We start from the raw sequence: 25,064 nt of genomic DNA on the forward strand, positions 1-25,064 counted from the left end.
TAGAGGCCATAATTATAGAAATGTGCATTCATGCAAAAGTTCAATTGTGGTTCAAATCAATGTGGGAGTTCCTAAATCGCATCATAAAGATGACCGCTCTTTTCTGACTTCCAACCAGAACAAGGCAAGTGCCTTTGACCACTCACAGCCGTGGGGGTGTGGTTTGAAATTCTGCCCCTGCCATAAACTTTGTGATGTCACTTGGCATGATAAATATAGGAACTTCACCACACATAGACAAACACTGATTCCTGACTACCTCCTGATTTCTGTGCAGCGCTTTGTTCCTGACTTCTTCATCTTGTTCCTGACTTGATCTTGTCCTGATTCCAGAATACTTTACAAAACCCAGGCCCCGCATTTGCTGAACTCTTTTCAGCTAAGCCCAAATCCAACCATCCCAAACTTAAGGGAAATTAATTCTGATCCCGTCTGGCTTGCTAACATTAAGGGTTGCCTGCTGAAACTCTCAATCCCGTAAATTGACTGTGTCCAGTGACCAGAAGGGCCGATCCAAAACCAGTCTGAGATGCAGTCCAAACTGACTAGAACCGCCCAGCTGACCATCCTGCCAGAGGTGCCCTACTGCCGGTAGACCCGATCCGTGATGACCAACCTGACGGTCCAATTTTAATTTACATTGGACTGTAAGTATAAACAGGAATCCTAGTAACCCATATGATATATTTGTCTTGTCCTATCCTAATATTAACCTATCCCACCTTTAACTTCAGAACCCTAATATTGTCAAAAACATTCTTGTGGTGATTTTTCTCATTTGTTTTCCAAAACCATAACCCATTAATGATTTGGATTAAATAAAGTAATTCCCATACAGAACGGAAACCAGAGTATCATATGTCAAGAGTTACAATCAGCCGTGCGTAACTGTGGAGATTCACGGGTGGCATTCTCTTTTTCATAGTCATTAATATAGTTTCAATAAATCAATCTCAAAAGAAAGACCTTGGCTGTGAAGCCAGCGGTGCGAGCTTCACTCCTATGTACCACTCTGGTGTGGTTTCATATAGTACTTAAAGTTCAACAAAAACTTGTTTTGATTTATAAAACAGATACGCATTTATTTAATCTTGATCTGCTTATTATTTTCATAAGTTGTAATTGCACCAAGGGATTTAGAATTTTGAGGCTGAAATGTCACATTAAGGCCTATGCATTTCGAGTACGAAACCCTTCCTCAGGGCCTGTGAACATATGTGTTTAAATCTGCCTTCTGGTTAGATCTCTTAAATAATTATAACAATTAACAAGACAACCATAGTGTCCACAATTAGAATATGAGAAACCATACATCGAGTAACAGCATAATAATCATTAGAAAGAACATTAAACAGAAGCATGATTGGACATTCAAATTGCACTAGTGAGTTTCACATACATTACCAATATTATATCGCAAAGTGGCTAATAGGTTTGGTCATCATCCAAAATGTTCATTAATTATGGTGGATCAGAACGATGTCAGAAAGATTTCCAAAAAAATAATAATAAAAGGCAAATGAGCACATTTTTAGAAATGGAAAATGTTTGTTATTAGCGTGGCTGAACTTAAGAGAATGGTCAAAGGACTGACCTGCTTTGCACATGTGTGGAACTCCATAAAGCAGTCTCATGGAGACAAACCAATCAATAGTGTCTGATTATCTGGTCGTGATTGCTGGTCTGAAAAGATGATAAAAGTTAATTATGTGTTGCTCTTTTATGTGAGTTCATGAAGATTCTGTATAATGAGTTGACATTGTTACCTGAAAAAATGCAAAGCGTTGGAGCGGCTAGCCGCTGCGGAAATTGCCGAGCAGAGTGCTGTTGTAGCTGGCGTGTAAGCTCAGCCTTACAGAGTAATGTGGGGTTGCCTAGGAAGCGAAAACACCTTCATAGAATCGTGGAAAAAGATAAAGCTTCATTAAGTGTCGCTCTTGTATAAGTGGGCAAAGGCTATCATAATGCATGCCTAGTCAGTTACCTGAAATGTTAAACGTAGAGGCGGCAGGTTGCTGTTCAAATATACGAGCACAACATTGTGTGGCTCGGGTCTGGGCTCGGGCTTACTCTGTTGTGGTAGGTAGCCCTGGAAACAGTAATATCTACGTGATGCAGCATGCGCTGTACTGCATGTGTGTGGAATAGAGCGGACATCTTGGCAAGATGTGATTGACCTATATTAATGTTAGAGCGGAGTATTGCATAGCAACGTAATGACAAACTAAGTGCGTGCAACTAAAAATCGCATAGTGATTTTTTTTCTGCGAATTCACATTTTGCAAAAGTTTTACACATGTCTTTTCCCATCCAAAGTGTTTAACTTCCATCCTGATCTAAAGTGTGTACTGTTGTTTATCTTGTAGCTCATGTTTGTTACGACCTGTTTAGTGTTGCTGTCATAAGAATTTCTATTTAAGGATTTTTGCACATTTTTCATTGTTTCACAAAGCCATTTTCAGTTGTCAGTTTAAAAAGTGTCAATTTCCAAAAGTGCTTTTCTCTCTTGTTTGGGGAGGGAAGACTATATTCAAACACTGTACTCTATTCTCTTATGTCTGAATCCCTGCTACTTACCTTTGTGTAGAATTGCTCATTTTTTAATTGGGAACTTTGCGGGGAGGATCTTAACTTAAACGCCATCTGTTCTACAACCCAAAAGTGTTCTATCTTCTGTGCTGCTCAAAAGTGAATTCAATTGCCTTAATTAGTTTCTAATTGTATTGTCACCACATTGGTGATTGCTGCATAATATATATATATATATATATATATATATATATATATATATATATATATATATATATGTGTGTGTGATTTGAATTTTAAATAAATAAATACATGTTTACCTTTTATAAACCAGCCTGATTCCTGGTCCAGTGTGACCTGGGGTGGGTATTTTGAGATGGGTGTGTTAGGAGTGGTATATCACTCAGAATATTGAACCTATAGACATAATACATAAGTATTTAATTTGTGCATTAAATGCTGGGCGAGACCCGGGTGTGTGCTTGATTGAAATCATTAACAACTCCTCTCATAGAGGCACCACCTGGAAATGTAAATGTAAGACTTACTGCTTTCTCATTTTGTTTCAAAGTATGCATGCATGCATGCATGAACTTTAATAGGTGTGGACCCAGCTGATGAGCAACCAGGCCTAGTAAGTGGGGGATACACCCAAGTGGTTACAAGTAGGAGTGGGGGTAGCAGAGGAGCTGGGATGGATAGGGGGAGCAAGGAAGTATTGAGCTCCGGAGGGGGAGAATTAGGATTCAGTGGAACGATTGCCCCTTGGAGAGCAGTTCTTTGAAGCAAAGGGTCAACAAGTCCTTCCTGAACATGGGGCATCACAATTTCCTTGCCTGGGCCCAGATCAGGGTATGCAGCTGTCAGAGGTATTGCCTACCATCTTCCTAAATTGTATTTACCAGTCTTTCTGTGAGGCGCCACTAACGAAAAAAGGGCAAACGTTTGTTTCATGTATAGATTTCCAGAAAAATCTTTGGTGTGGGAGCACAACAATAATTTGCTATTGCTCTGTCCATTTTCCGGATATGGGAAATATACTTAATACTTGACTTCATCAACATAATCCCTAGTGGTGTTTCCTATATGATAGAATTAAAAAAGAACGTATTGAGATTCATAAGAATATTCTCAATCCAGATATATAATTTTTTTCTGTCACTTTGTGCATGATGGAGGTTTTAAATTATGCAAACATTATACATTTCAAATGTATTCTATGCAAATGTCATCTAACTTTTTTTTTTATTGCAGAACTCAGCTGTGAGTCACACATCTGCTACAAGCAAGACACGTATTAGCGTTGTCTGGACTGCACCTTCTGGATCATCACAAACACTCTTTAGGTATTTATTTCGTTCTTTGTATGACACGGTTAGCATGCTTTTAGCAGGCCAATTACAACCACTGATTCTTCCAGAGATTTGACAGGCCAATCGGAGCCCTACAGTCTGTTGGCTGTCAGTGAGAGCACCGGGCATACTCAACCTGAACACTCCAGAGATTTTAGTACTTGTTGAACCCTGCTGTCTCCATTGTGTCTCCTGTTTTATTTAAAAAGTTTAAAAAGGGATAGAACAAAACCTCTTTAACTTTTGAAATTCTAATCACATTTGTATGTGTGTTTATCTTACTATGTCGTGTGCATTATTAACAAAATATTTTCTCTCACATTGTCTCTTATCCAAGAAAAAGAATTGTTCTTTTTATATTCCTGCGTCTTTGTAATATCTAAGAACCTTCACATTTGTCTTCTAACTAGAGATTCCTACCAGAGCCTCTCGTATTGCGTGTTCTGGCATCCTTTCCAATAGCCTGTCATTTGTTTTTATTTTTTCTCTAGCTGAACAGGGCATTTAACTTTGAGGTTATATTATGTTACAAGGGGTTTGTAGTGTTGCAAATGATCGTCTTGGTGGTCGAGTTCCCCGTATGTCTGGAAGATAGCATATGGTGCCCTGAATGGGACATGCAGGCATTATTCTCTTCTGGAAATGGGTTGGAGAGATGATAGTACTGGAAAAGTAAATAAATAATAAAATGCAGCATTTGCATGTGACAGTGCTCTAGCCATGCAGGTACATGGTGGTGTTTTTATTTGGCCCAGAATGCCCTTCAAATATTTTCATGATAGATCCTCAGAATAAACCTGGCCTTGCCAAGGATGGACTGTGGATACAGTGAACACAGCTGGAGAGCCCACGTTGTATGGATCTGTTGAGAGATTCAAAGATGCATTTGAAGCCTGGCACTCAGAGTGAAAATCTCCCTCCCTGTTTGTGTGCATGTTTACACTGACTTTTCCACCCCAGATGTCTCTGATCTGGATCCTTTTGTGCCAGAGTTCTGCAAGCTTCCCAAGACTGACAATTCAACTTTTTCGCTACCTGCTTCCAAATCCCTCTACATCAAGCGGCACACCCAAGCACTGGGCATGATATGGAAGGACCACCCTCATCCTCAATTGAGCATATCACTGGTTCAAGTGCAAAGGTGAGCAGCAAACCCTCAGCGGAACATAGCTGTGATGTAAAAATCCTAGAAGAGAACCGAAATGGACAGAGAAACAATGTGGAGTATCGCCTAAATGGGAGAAGCAAATCTGGCTATGCAGAAGAACACCGTGGGCTGGTGGAGGACAGCCTAGGAGAAAATATGCACACTGCAGGCACACCATCCAAGTGGGGGAGAACCTATGAGCACAGTCTGGCCTAGTGGGCCAATCAATGCCTGCCAAAGGCCAGTGGCCAGTTCAAACCTAAGCAAAAACTGAGGTAAAAGGATCCTAGCCTCTGGCATTGCTCTGGGCAACCCTCGAGACCATCGTTCATCACCTGCCAATCCATTACAGAAGGAGAAGGACCATATGCAAATCGGGCTTGGTCCCACCCCAAAAGGGGCAGTTCAGCACAAAGTGCTAGGTCAGATCCCTTCTGCACGAGACCACAAGCATCCCCAAGTATGTTTCAGACTTTTTGGGGCTCTTCAGTGAGGTGTTTCTTGGTTCTATAGGCCAAGCAGGCACGAGACCCACGTCTGGGCATACCCGTCCCACTCAGGGTGACGAAAGCAAAAACAAAGCGGTGATGGCTGGAAGGTTTAGAATTAATCTTAACCTTTGACATAGCTCTGGGCAACCATCCAGACCATCGTTCTTCACCTGCCAAGCCATTACAGTGGGGGAAAGACCATATGCAAATCAGGCTTCGTACCACCCCAAAATGGGCAATCTAGCCCGAACTGCTATGGCACATCCCTTCTGCACGAGACCACAATCATCCCCAGACATGTTTCAGCCTTGTTGGGCGTCATCAGTGAGGAGTAGCTTAGGTTCTAGGAAAAGCAGGCACAGGACCCACGTCCTGGTTATAGATTTAATGTTTTTATTCAGTGTGAACTAGTTAATCACATTACACACACTTAAAATGAACACACAATTCAAATGATCATTATAAATATACTTACAAGTACTACACTTTCATAACAATGTTCTAACTAAAATTACATCTACAACCAAATTGAGTTGCTATGACCATCCATAGTTGCGTTAGTGCTACTGTCCACCATAACAGCCTACCGAATATACAGTGCGTCTAAAACCGATGATGGCTTTATGTGCACATTTCTTCAGAAATGTATGATGTAATGTCGGTCCTGAGCAAGAGGGGAGAGTGCTCTCTAGGGTATACAGACACATGGAAATCTACAACACCTTTTTTTACTGGGAATGCCTAGTCTTGCGCCATTACTAAAAGAGAAGGTGCGAGGTTCCTACGGACCATCATAAATAATCTTTGAAGTTTGCGAGAGGGAAATTGGAATGTGTACCCCAAAGGTTGTAAAAAGAGGAAGTCTTGAACAGAATATTCACACAAGAATGTCTTCCCAGCAAATGAAGTAATATTATCGCACCCAACCCCACTTTATAGCTTGGTTTTTAATTTTCTCTTAAGACCTCGAACTTTGCTCGGATTCTCACCCATTTACACCATTGAGGTCTTTGCATATGTTAAAAACTCTAATAAAGTTGTGTAAGTTTTAGTTCAGATATTCTTGCCCAAGATTCATATAAGGGCAGTCATAAATTGTATAGTTTCTAATGGGATGCTCTTTCCCACTTCCGACACGGTACACATTGACAAGAAGGCACATTCTAAAATAGTTTGCTTTGTGGTACTCTGGGCTAATCCTAATGTAGGCAGGAATGTCATTTGAGGGTCACCACAGGTCTCCCTGGCTACCCCTAAAAAATGTGGGGGGAAATGTGTTTTTTTTTTCTTTTCTTTTTTTGCCCAGCTGCATGTGGCTTTGTTTATGGAATTTCTGGTTTTATGATAGCTATAGCCGTTAAGATAGCTCAGTGAGCTGAGCGCTTGCTGCAACAATGTGCGTGCGTGTGTGTGTGAGATCTGCAGGGTGCAAGTTTAACTCCCGGCAAGGTCAACTCAGTCTTTCATCCTGCTGAGGTTGATAAATGAGCACTAACCGAGGTTGGGTGATGTTGTATGTATATTTGTTCTATATGAAGTGCTTGACCATCAGTGCTATATACTAAAACAATGTCGCTGCTTGAATTCACAGTTATTTGGTAATATGGGCCTATACGCACTGATATTATTGATACATATGGTGATCCATTCATGTACGAAATGTATATTACTATAAGTGATAGCGTAACCATATTTCTCATAGTGTACCTAGAACCAATGCTATGTGATGCCACTTCCTGTTTTGTCAAGGGGGTTAAAGGTTGTGTTCCATTGCTTTTCTTGATGTCACTTCGGGGTGGGGTCAAATGAATCACTTCCTGTGATACGAACAATAGGTCAAGGGTCGTGTAGTGTCACTTGCGTTACCCCTGAATGTAGGGTGCCAACATGTGCCTTCTGACTTGTTTAGCTATATAAGCATTTTTTCAAAGCTATGTATTGCTAAATTTACAAACGCAATACCACGGTAAACAACTTAAAGTATCTACTTAAATAAACAGGAAGTAATCCTGTTTGGTATATGCCCTTCTAGTATTCACTAGAAACTAATTTTGGAATTTATTTGGTTCATGTCACTTCAAAAAGGAAAGGCATATTAGGTGCTTCAAACTCAATGTTTTGTTACAGAGAACAGTTATTTTGAAACTCTGTTAAACAAGCATAACAGCCTTTGTACTTATTCCGATTTTCCATCAAACCAGAAAATAATCAATTAAACCAAACTATAAGTACAATTGCAAAATAATAAAACGTATTCATTTTTGCCAAAGCCAAACCGTGTTTCAGCCTCTGGTCTTTTTCAAGGCTTTTACTTACATTTTGTTTCTAAAACAAGACACGCACATATACAATGATGAAAACAAAAAAGAGGGAAAGATAAAAACAGCACATGCATACAATTGGGTTATTCTATCTAGTTAAACAATGACTTCTGTGATGAATTTGATTGTCCAATTTACCTTATCAAAGTTTTTTTGTTAGGTGATTTCTTTTATATTTCATAGCAAAGATTGAATGTGTTTATCCTGTTTATAGTTTTTTCCAATTCTTTTACCTGCAAATGTAAAGCCATTATTAGTGGTTATAGAGTTGAACATATTAGTGTGGTTTTGTAGAGGCCCACAGGTAAAGAGATGTATACATTCACCCATTGTTGATATGCATGGTTACAGTTTACTCCCAGAGGAATCCTCTACACAGATCTCAATAGCAGGTGATCTGCTATCAAAAATACAGTCTATCTGTCTTGAAAGAAAGAAACCCCCAATTACACTTTGCTTAACTAAAGACTTCTAAACCCTACATTTGTATTATTCTCACATTATTAACATTATACTGGGCTTACCTTTGGACATGTAATATGTGGGATCAGTTAATTCATTACTCCATGCAGCACATGGTTTCCCACGGTTGCCATCATGCTCTCTATTATGCATAGTGACATCATGTGCTTTACGTGTGCCAGCATCAATGTGCTGTTTACCTACGCTATATGTCATATCCGCCTATTTTCTAGTGTGCCTGTATGCTAGTGCTGTGATATTTTATAATATTACAAACGTTTAATTTTATAATTGGATGTACATAACACAATCTCAACAGATGTAGCAGTGATAAATAGTTATTATAAACTTTTGTCATGAATTGCTTCTTACAACATCAAAGGGTACTGTACATACCATATTGGCTGAATTTCTCTGTGTTCTTAATTTAGTATGCCAAGCTTTTAGGATAGTCCGTCCCTCCGTGCTGGAGATACCCACATTCCTTCAGTGGTTAAGTTGACCGCATTGAATTCATTAATAACAGTACTGTCCATGGTGTTTCCTAATGCAAATTTGTGTACATATATTTCCTACAATTAATGTTTAACAATAATTGTTAATTTGTCAGAGCTATCAATTATATATGCATTGGAATCATTGCATTTATCTTGGTATCAACATAATGTAACATTTTTCAGTTCCATACATTAGTTTTTCAGCACAGGAGATTTTGATCCTATGCAAGTAGACCATTGATACATAAATTATCACAGTGCAAAATGCAAACAAATCTGCAGAAAACGATATCCTAAAATCAACCTGAAAACCGTCTTAAAACGTTAAGATTCATACAGTTTCTATCCAAGCACTGACTATATGAGGTACAAAATATGATCTTACAAAATAAAATGTATCTTGTGTTCCGTAGTGAGGCGATCATAGACTGTTTGTAATTAGCATATTAGTTTTAATTACATGTGAGAATTTTGTTTCTCTGTCCCCACTCCTCTTGCAACAGGACACACTTTGCAGTCCCACACATCTTTTCTTGTTCTCCTCTTCATTAACTCATGTAATTCCCTTAGGGCATTGGTAATCCTGCTCTCCTCTTGAAAAGGGCTTTTTCTTTTTCTTGTATGTCTCCTCTCTTTCTTAGAAGGCTCTAAATGTTCTTGCCTAAGATTTATGCTAGGGAACCCACTGGGCTTTACTACACACGTGTATCCCTCTGTTATGCTCCTCTCTTTGTTTATTGGCTGTTGGGCGAGTTTCCCCTTTTACCAGTGTAGTGATATTTTCCAATTCTACTCCTATTGCTCTTCTGCGCTTCGTTTTATCACATTAACACAGTTTTAAATCATTAGCTTGCTTTCTAATCTTTTGATCTGGAGTTTTTCTGAGGCTAGAATGATTCCCTTTAGGCTTCCCAGTATTCCCAATCTCCCTATTAACTTCTTTGTTGTAGGGAATGTCGCCAGTGCTTGCAGGTACTGGGAATCTGCGTCTTCCTTCTGTTTACTCCTTGGGTCGCTTTCTGCAACATCAGCTTTGTACGCCTACCTGTCTCCATCTCGGCTTTTAAATACCGCTGGGAGTAATCGATTCAGAGGTGCTTCATCCCTCTGGTGGTGTTAACATTATTGAGAGGGTAGCTTGCCCACCATGACTGTTCTGTGGTCATGCCACCACCAAGCTCTCCGCTCCAGCCTTCCTGGCGGTCTGCTCCTCGTACTCGCTGAAAGTTCAGAGTTTCCTGCTCCAGCGAAGAGCTGCCCCAAGCTTCATGGGCTCTGTGGTCTACGTCCGCTCTGCCTCCTTCAGGTATTCAACACACAGGGGTCTTCCCCTGTCTGTCTCTGCCTTCTGCTCTCTCTCGTCTTCTCTCTGGTGTGTCATCCCTTTTCAAAAAACTCTGCACAGGCCATTGGACACTTTGATTTAAAGTGACTGTTTTGTCTGGTCGGTAACGGTATACATTCACTTTCTCCAGCATGGGGTCGACATGGATTCACATGCTCATGAATATTCCCAGTCATCAGGCTGGGAATCCTTGTAAAAGAAAAAACAGTTTCACTTTCACTTAAAAACTGTATTTCTCCTCTAAACCCATCATACTCCTCTGGGTCATACTGCCCACACCCAGTGACAATCCTCCCCCTAAGCCCCTCGTCTGGCAGCCATCTTCAGATTTTTACTGCACGCGTCAGTGTTCGGAGTCCTTGAGTTTGCTCTCTGAGCTACTTGTGCATTTTTTTCATTTTTTGGACGGAAAAAGTTCAATTTTTGTTTCAAAGAAACCAAGCGTGCTCTTGGCTTCTTCTGCCAAAGGCAGGGTCCCGCTGTCGGTGAAGTTCCATGCCCCTCAAGGGCTAAGATCATTGAAGATTCTAGAAGGCCATTGGGCCTACTTCGTGCCCTCTGACCATGATGGAGAAGGAGGGGAGGTCCCTCTTCAGGCCTTGCAACAAATGCGGGCTACGAAATGTTTGTGGACGACAAGCACTTGCAATGCCTCTACTGTCTGCACCCGGGCCACAAGGAGGTGGAGTGTGAGATATGCCTTGGGTTCTCCAAGAAGACGGCGAATGAAAGGCACAGTAAGCTGGCTTAACTCCAACACCTCTGACCCGAGCTCCAAGCAGGGTCATGCCTCACCTAGGACTGGCCCTTCCTAGGATTGGTCTTCTAAGTCCTTTGATGGTGCCTCATTCTTGGGGGCACAAGATAAGGCCAAGAGCCGCAAGTCCGAGACCATCGGGTTCGCCGCGGAATGGGGTGCCAGAGTGGATAGGGTGTGATCAACATCACCTTCCTCCTCCATTGACAGCCGGCAATCAAGCTCATCAACTCCAGCTAAACTACGTGAGAAATCCAAGAAGCCGCCAATGGAGAAGGCCGAACAGCCCAAGCAGGCCCAACCGGCACAAGTTAAGACCCCATGGGCGACCAAGTCACGACAGCTAAGGGTGCTGATCCTGGGAAGGTAGCCCTGCAGCTAAGGTGACCCTACCCACAAGGCCCGACACCGCCGCTGTGAATTTGGCAAAGTCTGCTAGCACACCAGAAGGGGGGAACCGGCTCAGGCCCAGATTTAAGTGCTTCAGGGGGGAAATAAGGAGGGGCAAGGAGGCCCAGAAACAGCCCCCCCAGGCTCTTGCCCAAGCCATGGAGGTCAAGTCCATGGATGTCGAAGACCAGGAGTCCGTACACATGGTCCACAAGGACGTTGAAGAGGAGGACGACAGCGACGGCACATTTCCTTGGATATTTTGTCTACCTTGCACACCATGGTGTAGGAGATCCAGATGAGGATGTCCCCCGGCTCCGGCACCTGTGGTCGCCGATCCGCCTCCAGCGAAGAAGAGGAAGCATATGATGACCCGATTTCAACCTCTGCCACCATATCTGGTCCCACATAGGGTGTCCCCACCGGATGATCTAGTGCCCAAGGAAACCAAGAATCAGGGCTCCTTGTACCAGAGGCGTGAGGCCAAGAGAAAGACTATCATGGTGGTACCCTTCCGGACGACGTTTGGGAAGAGGGCCTGGCTCTCATGAAGAACCCTTGCATGGCTGCAGCCAAATGGGATAGGCTGGAGAAGAAATATCATGTGCCGGACTCCGCACCCAGATGCCTGAGGCTGCTGCCATCGGTGGCATCAGCAGCTGCGAGGATCGGTCTGCCAACCCATCCGCGTCATCTTCGGTCCCTCCGGACAGCGAGGGGAAGAGAATGGATGCCATAGGAAAGAAGGTTTACACCGCAGCATCCAGTATCAAGACACCCAATGCACAGGCAATCCTAGTCAGGTACAACAGTGAGTTGTGCTACAAGCTGGGATTTATTCTGGAGTCACTCCCTGATGATGATAAGATGGAGGCAATCGCTCTCTTCCAGGAAGGGGAGGTAGCATCTGATCACGCCATTACAGTGGCATTGGATGTTGGCGACACAGGTTTCGGACAAATGGGGAATGGGGTCTGCCTTCGTTGCCAAGGCTGGATGAAGGACAACAATTTCTATCAGGAGGTCCAAGCGAAGGTGCTGGACATGCCTTTCAAAGGAGAGAATCTATTTGGGAAAGTTGTCGACGAGTCCCTCCAAGCCATCAAAGCGGATATGGAGACGGCTCATTCCCTGGGCTCTCTCCAGCAGCACCACTCTTATTTTTGCTCCTCCAAGGGGAAAGTCAAGCAGGTCTTCAAACGGTTTCTCAACATTGTACCATCAACCTTCCAGATCCACAACAGAGGAAGCCTACAGAGGTAGTTCCCAGGCCTAATGTAGCGGAGGACAGCATTGCGACGCCTGCAGGACGCCAGCACCAAAGCAAGCTGGAACCGACCGGGACATTGGGCCCCCGCTCGTGCACCATGGTTCATCAGAAGTGGAAAAGCTCACCACCAATAGATGGGTGTTGGATGCTCTCGCTCAAGGACACACCCTGGTGTTTTAACGCAGGTGTCCATGGATCCCTCCCATTACTCATCAGGAGCAGCACATCCCTCAGCTCCTGGAAGACGTAGTGGCAATGCTACAAAATGGGGTGACAAAGCTTGTTCCCCAATGGCTCTGAGGCTCCAGACTCTCTTCCGGATACTTTCTGGTCAGAAAGAAGATGGGCGGGGGCTGGAAGCCCATCCTAGACCTACGGCGTCTGAACTAATGCCTAAAGTCCCAAAAGTTCAGGATGGTCATGTTAACACGTGCTCAGCCAACTGGAATAAGGAGACTTCTTGACGTTGTTGGACTTGGAGGACGTGTACTTCCACGTCCCCATTCACAAGAAGCATTGAAAGTTTCTACATGTCGTGGTGCAGGGGCAGCACTACCAGTTTAAGGCTCTACCCTTTGGTTTGAAGTCAGCCTCCAGAGTGTTCATGAAATACCTGGCACCTGTGGTGGCCCATCTGCGTCTACCGGGCATAACCATGTATACTCATACCTGGATGACGGGCTGATTGGCGCCCGCTCGTGGGAGCTAGCCGACGGACACACGAGATGACCATTCGGCTACTGACAGATCTGGGATTCTCCATCAACTATTCAAAGTTCTGCTTAACACCATCAGAGAATGCGCTGTTCCTAGGCGCCAGACTCAATACAGTGTCATGTCTGGGGTCGCCTTGGATGGGAGGGTAGCAGCCATTCAAGGATGATGAAGACAGCCACAGTGCATGCCATCAAGTCGTTATTGGGCATGATGCATCTACCTGATCCGGCTGTGCATGCTGCAAATTTAACCTTTTCAGGAATTCCTTGATGCTCCCTGGATACAGAGGTCCAGAAGCTTCACGGACAAGATATCTCTCTCTCAACTGCAAGTTCTTTCGGGCAATAGGATGGTGGGGTGTCTGCTCCAACATTGCCCAAGGCATGGGATTTCAGAGCCCCCCCCATACCAGCAGACGGTCCCCACGGACGCCTCCCTGGAAGGATGGGGAGCGCACACCGGATGTCTGCATGCCAGAGAGTGATCTTTATATGAACTTCCTGGAGCTACGGGAAGTGTTCTGGGCCCTCAAGCCATTCCTTCCATCTCTGAAAGGCAAGGTGGTGAAGATCTTCACGGACAACACCACCACCATGTTCTACATCAGGAAGCAGGGCGGCGATCGATCCCATGTGCTCTCCAAGGAGGCGCAGTACTTGGGGTGCTGGGCTGTCGGACAGGGAATGTTCCTCATCCCTCTCCACCTGGTGCGAGTCAAGAACACCATCACAAACTCCCTCAGCAGGGAACTGCACTCCTGCCACAAGTGGGAGCTTCATCAGGATCAGGTGGACCACCTATTCATCAAGTGGGGCAGGCCCCAGATAGATCTGTTCACAATGGCAGTGAACTCCAGTGCCAGAAGTTTGCCAGCAGATTTCACCATCCAAGGAGCCTGAGGGACGCATTGTACACGTTTCCTCCATTACCTCTCCTGCTATGAGCAATCAACTCACTCCGAGTGTGGCCGAGGCAGATTTGGTACCCGGACATTATCAGCATGTTGGCGGCACCTCCGGTCAAGCTGCCAGTGGTTCTGGATCTTCTCACCAGAGAAGGAGGTGCAATCCTTCATCACGACCCAAGATCTCTGAACCTGAGGGCTTGGCTCCTGCAGCCCTAAAGCTTTTAGGGTTTGAGTTGCCTGCAGACTGCAGGGAGGTCCATGCCAAGGTCAGGTCGACTTTGAAGTGCTACGGTCACAAGTGGAAGTGCTTTGCTACATGGTGCTGGTCCCAGAAGATTATCTCTCAGGATCACGGCCCTGAAGTTCCTTTCATACTTGCTATCCTTGGCCAAGGCCAGGCTGGCACACACCTCTATCGAGGTACATCTCGCGGCTATCTCCATCTACGCCAAGTCTCCAGGAAGATCATTGCTTTGGTCCCACCGACTCGTCAAGGAATTTCTCAAAGGACTTTTTTGATCTTTCCTGCCAGTGAAGAGTCCTGCACCGGTGTGGGAACTCAACGTGGTTCTGACAAGGGTGATGGGGATTGGGGATCCCTTTAGAGCCTCTGCATCAGGCCCCACTCAAGTTGCTCTTATGGAAAACGGTTTTCCTTGTAGCCATCACCTCTGCCAGAAGAGTAGGTGAGATCCAGGCCCTATCCTGCAAGCAACCGTACCTTGCTTTCCATGAATCGAGGGTGGTACTGCGTACACACCCCTCTTTCCTGCCAAAAGTTCTGTCGGAATTCCACCTCAATGAGCCTTTGGTGTTACCTGTGTTTTTTTACAAAACTTTTGTCACCGTTGTTAAGGGCCTTGCACTCGCTGGACGTTGCTCGTGCCCTAAAGTTCTACGTGACACACAGTTTTCAGAAGACCTAACAACTGTTTGTAAACTTTGGTCCTGTGAACCATGGGAAGTCCTTGTCCAAGGCGTCCATTTCAAGGTGGCTCTCCAGCTGCATCAAGCACTGTCATCGGTTGATAAACCAGCTGCTGCCCAGGCATCTGAGAGCCCACTCCACCAGAGCGATTGCTGCGACGACGGCGTTCCAGTCTGGTGTGCCCCTGCTGGACATCTGCAGGGCTGCTACATCGAGGTCCATGCACACCCACACCTACATGAAGTTCTAATGAGGTGACCGGGATTCCAGGGAGGAGTCCAGAGTCGGCCAAGCAGTGCTACACAACCTGTTCACTTGAGGTGTGATTTTTCCGAAAGGTAAGAATTGATTGCTGCTGTTGAGCCTTGCCACCTCCCATGGTTGTGTAATGTTGTACTGCTATGTATTTGTTATTCAGGAGCATGCTGGAGAAGGTTTAAGTTCCTTCACTGTAACTATTGTTTCTGGCATGGATCCACATGCAAACCCTCCCTCCATCCCCTCTGCGGCTCTTCTTGGTCATACTGCCACTTTACATGCTTACCAAATCTGAAGATGGCTGCCAGAGGAGGGGCTTAGTGGGAGGACTGTCATTGGATGGGGCAGTATGACCCAGAGGACAGTGATTGGCCTAGAGGAGAATTACAGTTTTTAAGTGAAAGTGAAACTGTTTTTTTTTACCAAGAATTCCCAGCCTGACAACGGGGAATATTCATGAGCATGTGAATCTATGTCAGACCCATCCTGGAGAACAATAGTTAGAGGTAGGTAACTTAAACCTTATCATCTTTACAGACATGGATCTTCTAGTAATTTAGTGTATTAGATAATTCCATATAGGCCATCAAATGGAGGGCATCAGGGAGTCACAGGAATGGGAGTCCTTGTCCCCAAGGGAGGAGTCTCCCCTGATGAGGGACACACCTAGGGACTGTGGTTCAGAGTGGGCTCAACTCCCTAGCCTCACAGGGAGGGGCTCCCCCCTGGGGAGAAGAAATTAATTCCCTCAATTTGCCACGCTACATGCAGCATACTCACTCATTCACACACACACTTAAGATACATAATGCATATTAAAATTCATCTTACCTGCAGCCCTAGTCCAGATGCTGCTCCTCTCCATGGGCTCCTCCACCAAAGCCCTCTGAATCCTGATAAGCACGACCAGGAACCAGCAAGAAAAGAGCACTTCCTGGTTCCTACACGTTTGCAGGAGCTGTAATGATCCATTGTAAGCACCCCAAATGGGCTGCATGTGTCGGAAGGTGCATTCATATTTGGAGTTCCGCAGCCTGCATTCTCAATGAGCATGCTATTCTGGAGAAGCAAAACTCCCCCAGCCTTGCATAGTTCATTTGACATGTGCTGGGGAGCTAAACTGTCAAAGGGAAACCATGCTTCTCTTTGATAGTTTAAGCAAAACCACGAGTGCTCAATCAGCTGCTGCAAGCAAATGAGTGAGCACTCGGTTTTTCCACTGGTCTGCACAGCTCCTCCATGATGGATGAGGGTACCATTTGTTCCGATTCCCCCTTACCTATTATGGGCAAACCACCCCTGCTAAATTGGACTGAGAGTGTACATATTATCTAGGTACATTTTCGCTTGAGTATAATTGTTTAATCATATTTAGCAATGCAGGTTATGGCAGAGGAGTCTGAGATCTATGCCATCAAATACTGCACAATAATCGATGAAGGCAGCATATAGCAGTGGAGAAGCACCTTTCTTGTCTTGATGAGTCAACTATTGCAGTATCAATGTATATTTTGTATAGTAGCTGAACCGATTGTAAAGGTTGTAATATGTTTTGGCAAATGGCCATTTACTTAGCTATAGGAGATGTTGCCAAACATTTTACTGGAGGTATTTAACATCACTAACTAACAATAGTTGACCGGGTCCGTATGGTTTCCATTTGGATACACTGGTATTAAAAGCGCCTGTTTCCATGATAATGGGATAGAATTGTTCATGGCAAATTTTGTGAATAAATGATGTAATATTCATGCTCGGAGCACCGGTCCCCTTTTTTTTTTTCTTTTAAGATAACGTTTGACAATTCAATTTGGAGCCATCAAAGGGTGATAATTATCAGGCCTGCAAAGGTTGAAATAATAGTCTCATTCATTGAATAGGATCGCCTGCTGAGTTAATCTCTGAACATCTCGCTAGAAGTATGGATCTCAGATTCAACTTGGTATCCATCGTCTAGCTCAACTGTACTCTTGGTTGCTATGTAAATGAGAAGAAATTGACAAATACTTGATTTTGTCTTTTTTGTGAATGATTTGATCTATTCCAATAAAGAGTTTCACCTAGCCCCCATTTTCCATGCAGGCATACCTGGGATATCTTCAAGGGTCCTGCATTTAGCATACCAGGGTCAATACCCACCAACACATCAACCCATTTGAATCCCTGTGCATTTCTTTTTGGATGCACAAAAGAGATGGGGGAAGGGATGCTGTAGTCAGAAGAGTAGATACAAATTCTTTCTCGCAAGGGCCACAATAGGTGTGTAAATCCCAGCAACACACACTGCTACTTTAACTATGATCATATGGCAAGTCATTGACCCCTTCAGTAAGGCATGTCATGATCTGACTGGTGTAAAGATAACCAGGGAGATCGTAGTTGGTAATGAGTAAGAACCCATAATTATTTCTTGCCAGACCTAATAATATTATAAGGGCATTTCCGCCTCAATTTGACTTCGTACAGTACATATTTATTTTTCACACATAGCATGGCTAGATGAAATCCCTTCAGGAGCAGATTTGATAAGTCAATTACAAATTAAGTTCTAAGCAAGGCACCCTGCACTTAAGTATGTAGTGATCACAAAAGGATTTAATTTCCCTCTGAGATATTGTTGAAATGCCTGTGCAGTTGGTAAGCAGCCCAAGAGTTATCACCCTTTCTAGCTGTGAGCATTTGCACTCTACTAATCCCCCAGTTCAAGACCCACCGATAAATTCAGTAAAATACTGATTCCGCATTACATAGTCTCAACTTTGGTGACTTTGCCGAGCCTGAAATAATTTGTCAGCCCATAATCCCTTCTAAGGAAATACTCCAATTGGCTACCTAGAACTGATCCTCCAATTGCCTTCTGGGACTTGAAGATAACTCAAAACTTGCCCTCAAAGAATGCAGGTGTAAACACGTTACGCACAATCAAACATTTTACAATTGAAACTGGAAGGTGAACCTGATGTAAAGTAAATAAAATGGGCACTAAATTAGTTGATGCTCTTTAACACTAAATAGGATGATATCTGGCCTAAAGCATTTTCAACACATTTCGTGCCTGCCCATTTCCTGTGTTCACCTTCATGAAATCACACTGGCAAATTTATGAAACTGCACTAGCTCTTTCTCCATTGAAAACAACTTGTGGAAGGGTATACAGATCCACAGTTGAGAGGAAAGGTCTGGACCATAACACAACTAGGGAGAGAGATTAAATTCCCAGTACTGTTTTCCAAACTCTTTAACGAAAGGGCCTTTAACCTCCTACTATCAAATATTTTAACCAAACTGATGCATTCAACCGTCTTGAAATGATGTACAGTGTAACAATTTTCTTTTTTTATTCCTTTGTTCCTCTATTTAAAAGTTCATCTTGGATCACCAAAACAATTAAAATGCACAGAAAGCCCTCCCAATCAACCTCCTTACTTATTCCCCACACTCGCATTTATATTAATCCACGTCTCTCTGTACATTTACCATAATCCATAAACGCAGAATGCAAGATTATGGTAAAGATTGGAGCATGCTGTAAAATTCTCTGCTACAGCCGTATATTGCACACCCAACCCATCCACTTGCTACCTGTCGCCACTCTCACAAGGAGGTATATAATGCTCTGCACGCATACACACATTCACTCAGTCTCACACACAGGGCCATGGTGGGGTGGCGGGGCAGGAGGGACAAACCGCCCCAGTCATTGCCAGTGAAACCTTTGTCATGCCCTCCCCACCCTTGCCATTGTTGTCTATGATCTATTTATTTATTTATTCATATTTAGAGTGCACAACAGCCCGAAGGCATTGTGGTGATTGTTACAGTGAGTGAGCAGTTTAGTTACATATAAAAACAGACAAACTTATTGTACAATTTGTATAGAACAGTTTCCAGGCACAAAGCTGATCAGGGGTGGGAAAGTAGAGAGAGGTTAGGTAAAGAGGGAGGTTTTCAGGTTTTTTCAAACGGCAGGGAGTGAAGTTTCTGCTCGGAGGGCAGTGGGTAGCGCATTCCAGAGCTTTGGGGCCAAGTATGGGAAGCCTATCCCTCCTGCTTTGACCCTGTTGATGCGCGGGACGGTGAGTTGGTTGGTGTAGCATGTTCTGGTAGGCCTAGTTGAGATAGATCTGGATAGTGTGTTTGAAAGGTAGGACGGTTCTGTAAGGTTAATGCATTTGTGTGTGGTCATGAGAATTTTGAAAGTGACGCGATCTTTGACTGGGAGCCAGTGAACAGTCTTTCTTGCATGTGAGAGGTGGTCTCTTTTTGGAAAGCTTGAGGCTGCTCTTAGTGAGTTATTTTGGGTGAAGTGGAGTCTATTTGTTTTTTTATGGAGGTGCCAGCTAGGAGCACGCTGCAATAGTCAAGCTTGGCCCCTATGGAGACTCTGGCTATTGAGAGACAGTTGTCCTTGTTAGGAAGGGTTTTATGGCATTGATGAGTTTCTTACTTGGGGCAAAGGCAGAGACAATGGCGCTGACTTGCTTATTCATGGACAGTGTAGCATAAATGTGGACCCCTAAGGTCTTGACAGAGGACAGGACTGGAATGATGCAGTTGTCAATGTTAAGGTCGGAATAGAGACAGTTTAGCTTTGCTAGAGTGGACTTTTGGCCAAGAATAAGAATCTCAGTCTTATCCCCGTTGATGCATAGGCCATTTGTAGCCATCCAGGCTTGGATGGTCGAGTGGATTTGCCGTAGGGCTGTAGCGTCTTGGTGATATGAGCCTGTTAGAGGAAGGAGCACCTGGGTATCATCAGCATAGTTATGTATGCGATCCCAAGTGCATCCAGTTTATCAAAAAGGGGCTTAATGGTGAGATTGTATAGCGTTGGGGCAGTACAAGATCCCTGTGGGACTCCACAGTGAATGATGGTGGGAGCTGCATTTGCTATGTTTGAGAAGACTTTCATTTCTCTGCCTTCTAAGAAGGAGGTGATCCAGGAAGCTGATTGGTCGGAAAAGTGCGCTGCATGCGTGAGGTGTGCGGTGAGGGTTTTGTGGTCCACTAGATTTAACGCCGCTGAGAGGTCGAGGAGGAGGAGGAGGAGGAGGGCGGGCTTGCCATTGTCCAAAATTTGAGTGTTTTTTTTTTTTATTTTTTTAAACCTTTTATTTTTGTTGACAGAGGTTCACAACAAACACACGTTAAAGCGAATGATGCATTCAATATACACATGAAGGGTAGTACAGTAACTGCAAAAGCAATAGCATAACACGCGGGGAAGCAACAAAGTATGATATTTCATGGTGTTCAAGTACTTTCCAATGGGGCCGGAGACGAGCCACTCTCTGATGTTCTCTCCTCTTGATTATTAAGGTAGCTGTTGAATGCGGACCATATGCCCTTGGGGGGGGGGGGGAAATGTGTAGGGAGCAAAGTAAGGTACTCTTCTTCACAGTTTCGAGACCATGTAAGCAAGCTTAACGACGTCTGAAATGTCGGGGTAGAGGGGCTCTTCCAGCTTTGAAGTATACAATTCTTGGCCACTATGCAGTTTATATTTAAGAATTTGGTCATGCGTTTAATATCGTCGCTTTTCCACACCCTAAACGAGATCCCCAGTGGGTCAATAGTAGTGTCAATTACCTCAGCAAGTGTCTCTAGGATTCTTCCCCAGAATTCCCCGAGTTCATGGCAAGTCCAAAACATATGTAAATGATCAGCTTTCTCCGCCTTGCACCGGGGATAGGAATGTGTAGTGGTGTGGGCAAACTTAGAAATCTTGAGAGGGGTGTAGTACAACCTGTTCAGTAGTTTATACTGCATAGCTCGGTAGCGGAAGTTGAGGTAAACTTTGTTGGTATGTGAGCACATTTTCTCCCACAACTGGTCAGAGATCTCAAAGCCCAGTTCCTCCGCCCATACGCCGTATGCCCTGGAAACCTGGACCAGGGCGCCCTCCAGTAACATCTTGTATAAGGAGGAGACAACGCAAATTAGCAATGTATGCAATCGCTGGAGTGTCAGGGGGTTCATTAGGAAAAGTGGGCCATGTGGCACGGAATGTGGCCCGGAGCCTATAATATTGCAGGATCTCCAGCGCAGACCCAGAGAGGCCCGGCTTCCATGTCTGTGGGTCAATAAACCTGCCATCGGGGTAGAAGTCTGTTAGTGCCTGGTAGCCTAAAGTCCCCCAGTGCCCAACCAGAGCAGGATCATGTGTAGGCTCCAGCCCGGGGAAAGCCCACATGGGGAGCCATTTATAATGTTGTTGAATGTAGCAGTCGATTCCAGGCACGTAAGGTGGTTCCGATTGGGTTGATGGGAGAACCGGGTACATAGTGCTGATGTAATATGAGGGTCATTATGTTAACTCCGGTAGCTGCCAGGATTTCCAGCTTAACATGTGGGCAGGTTGGGGAGCCAGGGTACCAGTGAGTGGCGTACTGGGCCTGCGCAGCTGTCCAGTAAGATACAAGGTCGGGGGCAGTAAACCCCCTTTCTCATATGGGAGCGTCATATCAGACCATTTCTTGCACACCGCACCGGAGTACCATAGGAACTGTGCACATGATTTGTGTAGTCTCGTCAAGTATTTGCGCCCGGGCCATATGGGTATGTTACTGAAGGTGTATAACAACTTGGGGAGTAGGACCATCTTGATGAGAGAGAGCCACCCAGCAAATGACAGTAGGAGAGAGCGCCACCGTGCCATTTTTCGTCTTGGACAGCTGTGCTGCAGCCAGGTAGTTGTCTGCGAGCAGGGTGGTCTTGGTTAGGGACACCTGTACTCCCAAGTATCTGATTCCGCCGGGGGACCAGCGCAGAGGGTATTCGGTGACTAGTTGTTGAGTAGAGTTAGTGAGCGTAAAGATCTCTGATTTGGAGTAATTGATTGTGAATCCTGAAAGGGTGCCTATGCGTGTGATGTCTCGTAGTATAGGGTCAAGATGAGTGGCAGGGTCCCTAATGTATAGTAATACATCATCTGCATACACATATATAATTTTCAGGGTGTCTTTTAGTCTTCTCCCCCTGTGGGAATGGCATGCTTTGATATGCTCTGATGTGGTCCGCCATAGGCTCTATCACTAGTGCAAAGAGGATCGGGGACAATGGGCAACCCTGTCGGGTGCTTCTGAAGAGTGTGAACAGAGTGGATGTCAAGGAGTTAGCCCGAACCCTAGCCACTGGTGAGGTGTATAATAGTTTAATGCATCCAATCATATTGGGGCCGATGCCCATTGTCTCCAACACTAGCCACATATACTTCCATGATACCATATCGAACGCTTTCTGAGCGTCGAGTGGGACCGCAATTGCGTGTGCATCCTGGTCAATTCGGGCCATCACATTAAACAGCCGCCTAATGCTATAGGAAGTGTTTCTCCCTAGCACAAAGCCTGCTTGATCTTCATGGACTAGATGCGTCATAATCGGGAGGAACCGGTTCGCTATCTCCTTGGCGAAGATCTTAGTGTAGAAGTTCATAAGGGAGAGCGGCCTATACAAACCACATTCATCGCCGTGCTTGCCAGGCTTAAGAAACACCGTTAAATGGCTTCACGCAAAGGAGGAGGGAGGACAGACATGCAGAGAGATTCATCCCAGACTTCCAATAATTTGGGGGCTAGTATGCTGTGTTCCTGGTAGAATTCAGTCGTGAGTCCGTCGGGACCCGGTGCTTTACCTTTAGGGAGGTCCGGGATGGCCCTGACTATCTTGCCCAGAATGTTCGGGGAGTCCAGCTGGTCTCTGGTCGAGGCGGAGATGCATGTTGTGGGTATCTGATCTAGGAGGTCCCTCATATGCTATTCAGTGTGTTCAGGGGGTTGGGAATATAGGGTCGTGTAGAAATCGGTACATATATCCAATATCTGTTGGTCCGACCACTGTGAGATAACTTGTTCATCCCTAATAGTGGTGATCTGGGCCTGACCGCATTCCCCCTTTATTAGAGTTACTAGTGTTTTCCGCTGGGTCTATCACCCTCCCCATATTTCTGAGCAGCCTGTGGGTGACTAAAGTATTGGACTTCTCTGGTGGCATGTGTGTTGAATTCTGGAGTTCCTCGCTAATTAGAGCCAGTTTAGCGGGGTCAGCCGCAGTCAAGCATCCCTGTTCCAACTCACGCAATCTGGTTTCAGAGCGACTGAGGGCGGCTCTTTTCATTTTAGCACTCCAGCTTCTCTTGATATAGACATCCCCCTGATATATGCTTTGAAGGCATCCCACCGGACACCAATGGAGGTAGCCTGGGGGATGTTGTACTCAGTATCAGCTAATATATCCGCCTTGAACACAATGTCCCTGAGGGCCATGGATTTGAAGCGCCATGTGCTGAATGTCAGGACAGGTGTTCTCAGTTCTACCGATAGAGTGATTGGGGCGTGGTCAGAAATGTGCGAGTCAGTATCTGTGCTCTCTCCACCCTGCCCATCACTTCACTCGACACTAGGAACAGGTACATTCTGGAGGAACTATCATGGACAGAGGAGTAATAGGTATATTTGCACCGTTGAGGGTGCAGTGTCCTCCAAGCGTCTAGGATGTTAACTGTTGCGCTGTGACTATGTAGTCTACGTGCAGTGCCGGACAAAGACCTGAAGGCAGTCCCGGTCCTGTCCAGGTTAATGTCCAGTATAAGGTTCATGTCTCCCCCCCACCCCCCCCAATATGATCTGGATTCCCACATAGCCCAGTAGTATAGCAGCCACAGTGTCCGCAAACTCAGGGGCATCTACATTGGGGCTGTAGGTGTTCACAAGAAGGTACTCCCTGTTTACTATGGTACAGTGTAATATGACATATCTACCATCGGGATCTATGTAGCTCTTGTGTAGTATAAATTTAATGGATTTGTGAATCGGTGTCAGCACGCCTCTTGCCTGTGTGGAATAGGAAGTGGAATGTCTGTTAGGGCCCCATGATGGTGCCAGGCGTGGTGTGCGTTTCTTGCAGCAGCAATATTTTGCTACCGTGTTTATTGGCATAGACCATAATTTTACTGGCCTTGGTGTGGTTACTCAATCCCTGGACATTCCAGGACATTATGGTAGTGGACATTTCACTTGCCTAGGGCACATCCCGGCTCACCTGTCGTGGCATGGATCTGCAGTTTTTTGTAGTTACTCTTAAGATGCTCCAAGAAAGCGCAATCTGCTGGTCTGCCTCTGCCTTTTTCAATATAACTTATCAGAACCCTACCTCCCCTCTCCCTTGCCGTCCAGTTATGACCAGGGGCACCCTTTCCCTCCCAATTCTAACAACCACCCTGAGATGGGTGTCAGCGGGCCGATCCCTACATGGACTGACGGTGCTTTTGGCCCAATGGGGGCCCACACCAAACAAAACCTCCAACATAGTTTTGCAACTGCAGTGGGGTACGCTGTTGCCGTGTTGCCAACCAAACAAAGCAAAGAAGAGTAGTGAAGTACCACAAGGGTACGCAGGTTCGGCTCTCTAGGTCTTTGGAACGTAGTTTTCCCTTCAACAGCCATGTGGGCCAGCAGATGGGAGTCGTTACATGAGAAGTCCTGGCTCAGCAGCTTCGATCAACCCAGCCAGAGGATGAGGAGATGTATATGAGTATGAGCCAGTGTCTCTTCATGATTGAGATGGGTGCCATAAGGCGGCTACAGAGTTGGCCTATACAGCATAGCAAGACAAGTGACAAGGCGCTACGTGCGTCCATGGGGAGAAGCTAGCATACCAGATGCTGATGAATGTTAATTGCTAGATTATTGGAGA

The 25,064-nt window shown here is 45.0% G+C and overlaps 1 protein-coding gene across 3 annotated transcripts in view; it reads left to right on the plus strand.

Annotated features, from left to right (window-relative positions):
* Positions 1–25,064, plus strand: part of LOC138540387 (putative ferric-chelate reductase 1) — a 552,853-nt gene that overhangs the window by 136,218 nt on the left and 391,571 nt on the right. For all 3 annotated transcript variants that reach the window (XM_069641681.1, XM_069641682.1, XM_069641683.1), the window contains exon 4: positions 3,784–3,875. In XM_069641681.1, coding sequence (XP_069497782.1) covers positions 3,784–3,875 — 92 coding nt within the window. The remainder of the gene's footprint in view (positions 1–3,783; positions 3,876–25,064) is intronic.

The sequence above is a fragment of the Ambystoma mexicanum genome, chromosome 1q, assembly GCF_040938575.1.
Source record: "Ambystoma mexicanum isolate Mex_15411 chromosome 1q, UKY_AmexF1_1, whole genome shotgun sequence".
Lineage (NCBI taxonomy): Eukaryota > Metazoa > Chordata > Amphibia > Caudata > Ambystomatidae > Ambystoma > Ambystoma mexicanum.